This window comes from Myodes glareolus, chromosome 3 (genome assembly GCF_982192425.1).
Source record: "Myodes glareolus chromosome 3, mMyoGla1.1, whole genome shotgun sequence".
NCBI lineage: Eukaryota > Metazoa > Chordata > Mammalia > Rodentia > Cricetidae > Myodes > Myodes glareolus.
In genome coordinates this window covers 30,860,871-30,873,294 of record NC_142028.1, presented here as the reverse complement: position 1 = coordinate 30,873,294, position 12,424 = coordinate 30,860,871, and the positions used below count along the sequence as shown (strand labels likewise).

At 48.4% G+C, this 12,424-nt stretch overlaps 1 protein-coding gene across 6 annotated transcripts in view; it reads left to right on the top strand.

Moving 5' to 3' along the window:
* Ninj2 (ninjurin 2) overlaps positions 1-12,424 on the top strand; it is a 100,353-nt gene that overhangs the window by 52,372 nt on the left and 35,557 nt on the right. For 3 of the 6 annotated variants that reach the window (XM_085687040.2, XM_087904312.1, XM_087904311.1), the window contains exon 2: positions 5,592-5,683. The exons of 2 other annotated variants lie outside the window; for them this stretch is intronic. In XM_085687040.2, the coding sequence (XP_085543166.2) occupies positions 5,603-5,683 (81 nt within the window). In that variant the 5' untranslated portion in view covers positions 5,592-5,602. Of the gene's footprint in view, positions 1-5,591; positions 5,684-8,363; positions 8,465-12,424 lie in introns of those variants that run through there. One more of the 6 variants, XM_048444375.3, reaches the window with a different exon arrangement.

The window sequence follows — 12,424 nt, the reverse complement described above, 5'->3', positions numbered from 1 at the left end:
TCAGCTTTCTTCACAAAGTCCCAGATCCCCACTTGGGACCAGAAGGATAAAAATGTGGTTCACCTTGGGAGAGAATGGGAGTGGGCCACAGGCCACAAGCGCAGGTCTCCGAAGCATACAAGTCACATCCGGTCACAAACACATTCCTTGCCAGAGTGGGAGAGTGAGATTCTTCTGGAAAGGACTGGAAATGGTGCCTGAGGTAGTCTCTGTCATCACTAGAACTGAAGGGAGAAAAGTAAAGCCATCCTTCCTTAGGGAGGTGAAGCACAACTTTTGTCCCACAGCCGGTTTCTGCCTACAGAGGTCAGTCAGTGAAGTCCAGCCCCGTCTGTGTGACTTTACAGACTGTCTCCAGGCCCAGGCCGAGTGCAGCTGCTCTAAGGTCCTGCTGGAGGCATGAGAAGCATCCCAGGAAGGCTTTCTGCCCTGGATCCTCAGGGTGTTGATAGACCCAGGATGATAGCTCACTTTGCCTACATTGGCCAAGCCAGGCACTTAAACAAATCATTAGAGTCAATCTTCAGATCTCAGTGAGATAAAGAGGCTGACTGAATTCCAGTGCCGAGAGCGGCAGGGTCAAGGTCAAGGTCACAGGCTAGCCTAAGGCTGGGCCGGTAGTTCCTTTTAGGACGGTGACCTCAGAGTCTGCACTCCTGGCCAGAGCCGAGGACAGACTCCCCTTGAGAGCTGGGTATGGGTGTGAACTAGAAGGCCAGGGCCTTGGTGGCTCCCAAGATGCTTGGAAGACCAGTGACTGCACAGCGAGCCTGCAGGAGAACCATTTCCTGGGAAGCAGGGTCATGACCCTACTGCCCGATGCTAGTTGCCCAACCTCTGTGACTAAATGAGGAAGGCTAAGCTGAGGAAATCAGCACATCCTGAGAGGTGAGTAAAGAGAACAGGAAACATGCTGATGTGGACGGAGCGGGGGAGCTGCATACACAGGTGCCCAGTGAACCCTGCTGAGCTCTGGGCTGGGTGACCCCTTCAGTGCACAATTGTCCATGAGTGTTCAGGGAACCATGAGGAAAAGCGTTGAGTCCAGCAGGCCTTTTATCTCCAGGATCCCATGAGCTTCTGGCCCCCTAATTATAAACCTAGAAAGCAGAAAGAACAAGTTGTGCTCTGGCCAGGGCACTTTGCTTCCCTGGCTTTGGGAAGACAATGTGCAGGGAGCCGCACTATAGTGATGGTCCAGACAGAGGAACAGGTATCAGAAGGAAGCTCTCAGCACACGGATGGCCTCAGCGACAAGGACAGAGACCTGGCAAGAGTGGCAGGGATGTTATGCTCAAGCTATTATGGAATTATGTTTTTGGGTTTTTTATTATGGAATTAGGTTAATCAGCTTTCTGTCATTGTGACAAATCGCTAAAATAATCAATTTATAAGAAAGAAAGAATTGGGCCTGAAGAGATGGCTATAGAAGTTTTTGTCCCCCCACCCCCATGTTGGCTCAGCAGTTGAGGGCACTTTCTGTTCCTACAGGGGACCCAGGTTCAGTTTCCAGCACCCACAGTGTGGCTTACAATTAGTTCTCTATAACTCAGGGCATCCAATACCCATTCCTGGCTTTTGTAGGCACCATGTATGCATGCAGTGCACATACATACATGCAGATAAAACACTCTTCACAGAGTAAAACTAATAAATCCTTTAAACGGAAGAAAGAATCATTTTGGACTTCTTTTTTTTACTAATTTACTTTATTTTTTAAATTATGTGAATGTGTCTTCATGGGAGTATGTGCCTTTGAGTGCTGGTGCTGGCAGAGGCCAGAAGAGAACATTGGTCCCCTGGAGCTAGAGTTGCAGGCCACTGTGAGCCAGCCAATGTGGGTGCTGGGAACTGAACTCAAGTCCTCTGCGAGAAGTTGGTGGTTCCAACTGCTGAGCTACCTCTCCAGCCTCTTGACTCATGGTTTTAAAGACAGCTTGGCCCTGTTGCTTCGGGCTTGTGGTAACTCAGAACATGGTAGGAGCATGCGATGGAGAAGGCTGCCCACCTCATGGCAGCTAAGAAGCAAAGAGAGAAGGGAAGAGGGTGGAGTCCCAAAATCCACTTCAAGAGTATGCCCCTAAAACCTAATGTCCTCCTTAAGATTCCCTACGTGTCAATTGTGCCCTGGGCTAATGGCCAAGCCTTTAGTAGACAGGTGTCTGCAGGACATGTAAGATGCAGACTGAAACTGTCAGTTTTTTACTGGTTTTTGCCTTCTGGTATCTTCCTTGTTCAAGGGAGGCATCATTACACCCACACTGCTGAGGTTAGGGGACTTGGGACCAGAACAGTTCTTCTACCAAACTGGGGCTTGGGATTTTGCAAGTGCCCCAGGTAGCCAGGTAATCTCCTGACGCCTTCTCACCCCTCAATGGCCTACCTAGGCAGTCTGCTCTACAGTTAGTTCACTTCAGTGGCAGTGCAGAAGGGTGTCCCATTATGGACAAATCTCCAAGGCACAAGAGAGGAGCATGGCACCAGATTCCTCGCCCTCCCAGGATTGTGTGCCTAACTTATGAGTTGGCAGCTCAGTCTACCCCAGGCTCATGACGTCCCTGTCCTGACATCTTGACCTCTCTGCTCTTTGGAGACACCAGAGGAGAAGGTTCCTGGTGATTGTACATGACTTGTAATACTTTTAAAATGGTGTTTATTTTTATTTTGTGTGTATGGGTGTTTTACCTGCATGTGCATGCCTGGTACTCACAGGAGCCAGAGGCAGGCATTGGATTTCCTGGTTGTGAGCAGCCATGTGGTGCTGAGAACCAAATCTAGGTCCTCTGTAAGAGCACCAAGTACGCTTAACTCCTGAGCCATCTCTCCAGTCCTGTAATGCTTTTATTTTTTGCGGAGAGAAGGACACGGTTTCTCTGTGTAGCCCTACCTGTCCTAGAACTCACTCTGTAGACCAAGCTGGCCTCAGACACATACCTACCCTGCCTTTGCCTTCTGAGTGCTTGGATTAAAGGCGTGCACCACCAAAGCCAGCTCCTATAATAGTCTTTAAGAAGACAGGAACAGGGACTGAAATGATGGCTCAATTTTTAGGAATACTTACTGCTTTCCCAGCAGACCCGAGTTTCAAATCAGGTGACTCAGAACTGCCTATAACTCTCGACCCAGAGACTCCACCACCCTCCTCTGGCCCCAGCGGACCCTTGCACACACATGTACATGTATGCATGCAGGCGAACACTCATAAATAAAATATCTGAAATATTTATATATATAGCTAACAATCACATCATAAATTTTAAAAACAAAAGAAAACCAAACAAACAAAAAATCCAGGAGCCAGTGAGTGGCTCAGAGGGTGAAAGATGCTTGCCACCAAGCCTGACAACCTGAGTTTGATTCCCCGGGACCCACATGGGGGAAGAAGAGGAGTGACTCCCCGGAGTTGTCCTCTGCCCCCACACATGCACCCTAATACATTTGCACCAGTATCTAATCTACACCACAGAAATAAATAAAAATGAACTTAAAACTATATTATATCACTATCATTGATTTTATTATGTTTTTAATTTACTGTTTTGTGTGTGTGTGTGTGTGTGCGCGCGCGCGTGCGTGCGTGCCTGCATGCCTGCCACAGCGTGAGTGTGGAGGTCTATTTTTTTTTTCATACGAAATTGAACTCGGGTGTCAGATCCCCTCAGTGGCCCAGTCTTTGGACTGCTCACCACCAAAGGATCCAGACTTATGTCCTCCCCAGGCCAAGCCACTGGATATCCACACAGGCCTTTGCTCATTCACAAAGTCTGTCGTTCCTCTACAGGACGCAAGAAACCAGGAGGCATAAGCCACAAGGGATTGGTGAATTAGAAGTGTGTGGCCTGGCTGCTTACGCAGCTCACACAGTCAACCCTGAAGGCCAGGCTGTCATTGTTGCCTCTTGTCTCCTTTCCTCCTGCTAGCATCTGAAGCCCGAGCCTGCTCCCAGGTCTTTTAGTGCTGTAGGAATGACAATGTGGTCCCAATTTTGCAGTCTTTTTTTTTTTTTAAATGGCTTTTCAAGATAGGGTTTCCTGTTTAACTGTCCTGAAGCTAGCTCTGTGGACCAGACTGACTTTGAACTCACAGAAAACTGCCTGCCTCTGCAGCCCTAGTGCTGGGATTAATCGAAGACATGTACCACCACTCCCGGCCCAATTTTCCAGTCTCAAATGTACTCTAACTAGTGCTTAAGCTTCCAAAGAACTTTAACCCCACCGAATGGGTTCACTTCTTCTCTTTCTCTTTTTCAGTGAGGTCTCATATTAGCCCAGGCTGGCCTAGAATTCACCATGTGGTAGAATGAACCAAGAACTAAGAAAGAAGGTGAACTCAGCCTCTGGAACCTAAGGACGTCTAGGCAGTTGAACTGGGCTTTAAAAACTAAACAGACTCTTTAAGGGCAGAAAATAATAGGAATTCTTCCCAAGGCCTGAATAATCTTTAAAAACTCTGTCTCCTTCTGGAATGCTTTTGTTTACCCCCTTACCCCATTCTAAGCATAGTGCTTCTGATTTTACTTCCAGGTGGAGCCTAGAAGAACCACTCATGGCGGAGGGGGGGGGGGAGAGAAACACCATAGATTGTTTTTAGGATTCACAATGAAGTCACAAGGGGCTTCCCCGTCCCCTGCCTTCACACAAGAGTCCATCATCAGGGTAGCTCCACATGGCCTCTGTAGGTTGTGTCTGCAGAGGCCATGCAGTCTCGGGGAGCCTCCCTGAGCCCTGCAGCCTTCACACAAGAGCCCATCACCATCAGGGTATCCCCAGATGGCCTCTGTAGGTGGTGCCTGCAGTTTTCAGTCTCGGGGAGCCTCCCTGAGGCTGGCAGTTTCCTTGTCTTGCATGACTATTGTTTGTTTTTCATGGAGAGCTGACCTAGCATGCTACCTGCCACCCAGCGTGTGAAGACACAGTCCTGCCCTCAGGCCTCTGGGAACCTGAGCTAGACAGACAGCTCTGGGTACAAACACAGCCCAGAACCAGGCCAGCTGAGGCCTGAGTTGAGAGCCTTTGTTTCTTCTCTGTGTAGGGGGGTGGGAGGGATGAGTGGACAGCCAAGCTGATGACTTCTGTGGACAAAGTGGCGCTGGGAGGAAGAGCCACGCAGTCCTTTGTGGAGGTTAAGAAGTATGTTTAGTACAGGCACTGGAAGGTTTCTGGAAAGGAGAGAAGGTGACAGGGACTCAAGTAAGGGGGAGTTGGGAGCAGAGGAGGACAGGCCTAAGAGGAGGCAATGTGGGGGAAAGTGCCACCTGCTGGGCCTCCCACAGGTGCTTCACACCATCTCTCCCCCACCATGTCCCCTGGGTCTCAGCCCCACTGGCAGTTCAGATCTAGCCCCACTGGCCAGGTGCCCATGGAGGGGGCTGTGGAAGAAAGCCGAATGTCCCGGGTTCTTCCCGGTTCTGCTTGTCCCAGCCTCTCTCACACTCCCGGCTGGAAAAGGATGCTGGCCCATAACACCTAACACACAGTAGGGGTACATCACTTGCTCTTTTTGTAGGAAAAAAAACTGTTCATTTTTTAAAATGTATAAGTTAGGACGAGAGAGTAAATTCCAGAACCAGGGTAAGTGTGTGCTTTCCACAGGTGGCACAGGAATGGCAGGTTTGGCATACATGCCACAAGAAGTTGACTCATGCCCAGAGAGGAAGCTTTCCTTGGAGTGTGGCATCAAACAGGTGAGCCAGGGGCAGGAGGAGAGGAGGGAGCCTGGGGTCCAGTCCAGGGTCCGCCACTTGAAATGCATGCCTTTGGGCATGTCAATAATCTTTCTGGGCATGCTTTGCCTGGTGCCTCTGGTCCCCTTTACCCTTAGTCCTATGTTTCCACAAGGCCTGATTGGCATCTCCCGGAAAATTCATTGACTGACCTACCCCAAGCCCAGTTAATTGGGGAGTCAACCTAGTAAGCCATCTAGTTGATTTGAATTGCAAGAATGAAGTAGTTAGTGTGCTAAGGGGCGTGCTGCAGAGGCATAGGTCCCTTACTGTGCTGTGAAGGGACATGGTCACTTTTGACTGCAGGTGACAGAAAAGAACCCCATGGCATACAGACCTGCATAGTGGCTTCTTTCCCTGGGCCTGTCTGACATGTGTTCATTCTTATTCTTTCCCTCTCAAATTTCTTTTTTGGTTTTTCTATTTTATTTTGTGCTAATGAATGGTTTACCTGTGTGTATGTATGTGTGTGTGCCATGTGTGTTCCTGGTGCCCATGTGGTATGCCTATATGTCTCTGTGTGTGTCATGTATGTTCCTGGCACCCACGTGATATGTATATATGTCTGTGTGTGCCATGTATGTTCCTTGTGCCCATGTGGTATGTATATATGTCTGTGTGTGAGTGCCATGTGTGTTTCTGGTGCCTGCAGAGGTAAGAAGAGAGCATTATATAGGGATATTTGTGAGCCACTATATAGGTTCTGGGAACTGGGTCCTCTGCAAAAGCAGTCAATGCTCTTGAATACTGAGCGGTTGCTCTAGCCCTGACCTCTCGTTTTTGTTTTTTCCAAATGCATTTTCCCACTCAGCTATCTCTGCAGCCCAGCACACACCTTGTAAGGGCACAATTGTTCCTTCTGAGTTCTTACATACCAGACCTTGCTCATACACACAAGTGAGACTGGAAAACTTTGATATCAGCTGCGTGGTCTGTGTTCAGCCAAAAATTCTATTATCTGCAATAAAGTCAAATAGATTTTGAGGAATAACTTTCTGAAGGAATCCATGGTGTCTGGGTTCCTTGAAACTCCCAGAAGCCATTATGTCTTCTGCTTCAAAAGCAGATTATTGTTAGTTAATTGGGAGGAGATATTTTAGGCATAGGAAGAATACGGACAGGGAAAGACTTCAGAAAGTGTGCTCAGAGTTACTTAGGCTAAAATGACTTCAACAATCCTTTTGCACTTACAGAATTTTAAGAAAGTCCTCAGATGTGATGGCATACACCTGTGATTCCAGAGACAAGTTGATTTCTGTGAGTTCAAGACCAGCCCCATCTAGAGAATGAGTTCAGACCAGTCAAGGCTACACAATGAGACCCTGTTTCAAAAACCAGAACAGTAAGAAGAGGAAAGGGAGGCAAGGAAGGAGGTGGGGGTGGGGAAGCGAGGAATAGGTGCCTCTTCCTCTATCGAACTTAAAAAAAAAAAAAAAAAAAAAAAAGGAAGTTCTGGGGCCAGACTACAGAGGCGAGTTTGATAGCACAGAGAGTTCTTCAGAGAACAGATTGTCTGTGCTGTGGCTCTTCTAGACATGGCCCAGTTCTGCTAAATAAGAAACACTTGTGTCATTTCCTCCACCGTCCACACTCACATGTGTGTCCTTGCCTAGCAACCCTGCCTGCAGCTGTGCTGAGCACAGATGTTCCCGCAGCTGACCCACCAGCAAAGCTGGGCTGAGTGCTCGCCCACTGAGCTGTGTTCCCAGCACAGTGCCTGCTGGATGCAGCGGTGCAGCCCATAGAGGTAAAAGAAGCATCAGATAGAAGGCCGTGCTGCAAAGACAGGCTTGCAGTCTCAGCATGAAGGAGGTTGAAGCAGGAGGACCGCAAGTTTCAAAACAGCCTGGATTATGTAGTAAAACCCTGGCTAAAATAAATAAACAAAGCAGCAACACTAGAAATAGAATGTTGTGTGCTCTGACCCCTTCCCAGGAGCAAGAAGAGTCACTTATCTTCCAGCGCTTCCTCTTCTCCAGTAATTACACAGTGGGGCAGAGGCTTCGGTTCCGAGTCAGCAGATGGAGGAATGAGTCACAATGCCTATGGTAGCTGTCTTTGCTCATGTGCCAGGTGGGGATTTAGGCAAAAGATCAGAGCTTCCAAAGGGCCCAGCTTGCATTCACCTGGTGGTGTTGACCCTATGTCTTTGGGGGCTCATCTCTGAGTGAATATTTGTGCTTCTTGGATAGGGGAAATGGACACATGGAGGGAGGGGGTGCCAGTGACTATAGGGCTTAAAAAGACAAAGGGGACTGGAGCCTATAGCCACAGTGACATGTCAAGATGAAGGGAGAGGGATGGGTACAGGAGTCCTGCAGTAGGAGTCAACTGGGGGGAGGGGGCACATGCTGATGAGAACTGAACACTAAAACCTTCACGTTCACCCGTTATTTCCTTCATTTAAAAAGCCGTGGGTGAGTGAAGCAGAGCGCAATGGGATCCGCTTGAAAATCCCAGGACTTGGGAGGCTGAGGCAGGAGGATTGTTGTGAGTTTGAGGTCAGCCTGGGCTCAGTAGGGAGAACTTACAAAGAAAATGAAAGAGAAGGGAAGGCAAGGAGGAAGGGAGCGGGAAGGGAAGGAAAGGGGAGAGTGTGTGCCCTATTCAACTAAAAAGGACTTACAAAGCAGAAAAGAAAGTTTGCCAGTGAGTCTTACAAAGGCAAAAGCAGCTCCCAGGCACCTCTGTGGCCTCCAGTGCGTGGTGTAGGATCTTGTTTGCACACACGGTATGCCTTTGGTGAGTGTTGTTATTTAATTATTATTTAGTTATTTACTCAGATCAATTATTTAAAACTAAATAAGAGCTGGGCAGTCAGCAGTGGTGCACACCTTTAATCCCAGCACCCGGGAGGCAGAGGCAGGTGGATCACTGAGTTCGAGGCCAGCCTGGTCTACAGAGCTAGTTACAGGGAAACCCTGTCTGGAAAAACAACAAACAAAAGGCTGGTGTGTAGCTCAGTGGTAGAGAGTCTTCCCAGCAAGATACTGGGCTCAGTCCCCAATACTGCAGGGAAAATGAAAACAAAATAGAGAAGAGAAGAAAGGAAGGGTGGGGGCTGGGTATGGTTCTGTGGCAGAACACTTGCTTAGCTCGTGCAAGGCTCGAGATGCCATCCTCAGCTGCAGAACAATGACACAAAGTCCCTGGGTCATCTGGGCTTCTTTGCTTCTCAGGACACAGAGACTCAGTGAGGAGCAGGACCTGGCGGAAGGCTGCACAAGGCAGCTGGGAAGACAGAGCCCACAAAGTGCCCAGAATTGACGCGTGCTCAGTGTTCACTCAGCCCCAGTGCCCTTCCTTTCTAAGTGGCAGCGTCATGAGTGGGTCCAAATCTTTGCCCCCATCACCATTGCTTTTTGTTCTTTTTGTTTCAAGGTATTGGGGAGGGTCAAATCTAAGTAGTCATCCGACCATTGCAGCAATACCAGCCCGACTCCCACTTTCTATTTTAGACTGTTGGTCTCACTAAACTGCCCAGGCAGGCCTTGGACGTGTGACTCTCCTGCCTCGACTTCCCAGGCAGCTGGTGTTACAGGCCTGTGCTACCGGGTCTGATGACACTTCTTGCCCGCATTCCATATCACCTCTGAACTACTTAGCTGCAACAAACTGCTAATTAAGACCAGAGTGGGATTCACCAGCAGGAGCTGCTCTTGGCATCTTGCCACACTGTGCAACTCCTGTGTCGTGTTGAGCACCTTGGTTAAAATACAGGCACTCTGGGGCTATATTACTTGGATTTGAATCCCAGTCCTACTAGGGTTGTGCTTTGCATTAAAACAGTCCCCCTAAGGCCATGTGTTGAAGGCTTAGGTCTTACTCCATCGTTGCCGTAGTTAATTGTGCCGAGAGGTTTGATCATTGAAGGGAGCAGTGAGAACCTGACCCCTTGCCCTCACTTTGCTTCCAGGCCTCCATAAAATGAACAACCTTGCAACATTTGCACCTCACAGTGATGTGTTGTGACACGTTGTGACAAAACCAATCCGTGGTGGGTGAAACCTCAGAAACCATGAGCTCAATTTAATCTTTCTTTCTCTCCGTCAATCATCTCGAGTATTTTGTTAAAGCGTCGGAAAGCTAACTGACTACCACATGACCCCATCACCTCTCTTTACATTTCAACTTTCCCTGTAAAATGGGAACTAATTACAGTCATCCCAAAAAAAGTTGCATTGGTGGCTCCAGAGTTGTCTACAAGCCTTCATGAAAACAGACATTCAGTGAAGGGTTTGCTACTACTGAACGATGTAAGCTTCCAGTGATACCTTAAAGGACTCTCACATGTAAACTTTGGAGAGTGCTGGAGGCTGAAGGTCTTCTTCTCCTTCTCCTTTCTCTTCTTCTCTCATCTTGTAGTCACAGCATCCAGAGGGCAGAGTTGGGACATCAGGTACCCATAAGTCCATTTCCTCTTGCCTTTGCCATCTTTACAACCCCAGCTTCCACTCAAATGTGCTCCTGTTGCAAAGGGGTGGAACCCACAGCACAAAGCCCGTGGCTGACTGCCAAAGGACCTCAACCAGGAAAAGTGGTAGGAGGCAGCCAGCTCCTGCCAAGAATGGGAATGCGATTTCCTATCCCACCCCCGCAGGGGCCCCCAGCCTCCGCTATGTCCCCTTCTTTCCCCTAGTCCTGTAGGCCACGGGTTTCTGCCTGAAAAAGCGATTAGCAGCGGCTAACTCAGGCTGTTTCCTCCTGCCAACTTCCTGAACACAGGGGCAGAAGGCTCGCTCTGCCAAGAACAGAGCGTTAGCCTGGCACCCCTAGCCGTGTCAGCCGAGATGTTGACAGTCGGTTGGTCATTCACGCACAGCCAATTGCCACACCTGAGAGGTGATTTTACCTAATGGTTTCCAGTGACACCTGGCCCGACTAACCTGACAGGTTCCTGGAATAGAGCCGAAGCGCTGCTGATACAGTGTGCTTTCTGCCTTTTAAGTAGTGTACTTGTTTGAACAGCTTGGCTCAGGGCTGACATTTGACTCCCAAAGTCCAGGGTCTCCTGTCCAGGATGGCATCAAACTTGCTAAGTAGGAGTGAGGTGAGGGTAGGAGAGAGGAGGTAATCTTGAACTTTAGAACCCCCTGCTTCTACCTCCCAAAAGCTGGGATTACAGACATGCACCACCATGCCTAGCAGAGTTGGGTGTTTAAACTTAAGCTCTCTCTCTCGAATGCCCTGCATGCTACCTTACAAAGCAGATGTAGGAAGGAGTACAATGCTTCTCAGACTTTAACGGATATGTCAATGCCCTGGGACTCTGGTTCCTGTTAAAATGCAGGTTCTGGGGGCTGAAGAGTTGGCTTCATGGTTAAGAGCACTTAATACTCTTTCAGAGGGCCCAAGTTTGGTTCCCAGAATCCATATAGGTGACCTAGTTGCCAATAACTCCAGGTCCAAGGGATCTAATGCCCTCTTTTGACCTCCATGAATACCAGGCATGCATGTGGCACACAGCTATACATGCAGGCAAAACACTCACACATATAAAATAAGATAAATAAATCTAAAAACAAATTCAGGTTCTGAGGGTCAGGGATATGGCTCAGTGGTAGAGTCCTTGCCCAGCTGGTACAAGTCTCTAAGTTTCATTCCAAGCACTGAAAGAAAAAGGGAAAAGAGATTCTGGTTGGATGGGTCTGGAGGAGGCCAAAACAACATTTTTATTTGTTTGTTTGTTTTTTGAGACACAGTTTCTCTGTAGCTTTCGAGCCTGTCCTGGAACTAGCTCTTGTAAACCAGGCTGACCTCGAACTCACAGAGATCCACCTGCCTCTGCCTCCCATGTGCTGGGATTAAAGGCATGTGCCATCATCATCCAGCCAAAGGCAACAATTTTAACAAACTATCAGGTATTGTTGAGGTTGGTGGGGCAAGATGCTTGAGTAGCAATGTTTTCTGAAGGAATCTTGGTTGCCAATGGTTAAGATCCCCTGGGAAACTGGAAGAATTTATTGCAGGGACATGGAGTGTCATAAAGCTAAAGGGGCAAGAGTGTAGCTAGGCCTCATGAAGCATTAGAAACAAGAGTTCCGATGGCCAGAAAACTTTTCTTTTTAAAAAAATTACATTTATGTGTGTGTGTGTATGTGTCGGTTACAGGACAACTTATGGGAGTTGGTTCTTGCCTTCCACTCTGTAGGTCCTAGGGATTGAACTCAGGTCAACAGACTAAAGGGCAAGTATTTCACCTGTTGAATAATTTCATCAGACCTGCAGGACCCTCTTGGTCAACTACCTCTGTGTTCCCTGCACTTAACTCAATGCCTAGTTGTCCCCACCCCATTCTCACCTTCCCTCTGACCTCCCAGTGCCAAGGTAACTCTGCCCATAGTCCTGTAGGTTGCACGCCATCCTTAGTTTACCTTGGTTCTGTGTTGCGCATTAGCCATTTCCCACAGCAGCAAGCAAAGGCCCACGCAGTGTTTACACGCTAGGGAAGTAAAATCACCCTTCACACTTGGTCTCGAGGGTGTGGCTTAGTCTGGAACTCAGTAGTAGTGCAGTCACGGTTACATCAACACCTTTTTCTGTCCTTTGCATCTCAAGTCTGAAGGCTTTGAGTCTCTTCTCGCCTCTGTTTCTAAAAGACGATCCATGATACACCCTGGGGTGGGCACATATTTTCTCACTCATCATGACGGATACTTACTTGGTGGGGATTTTTCTTCTGAAAGTTTATAACCTCTGCTC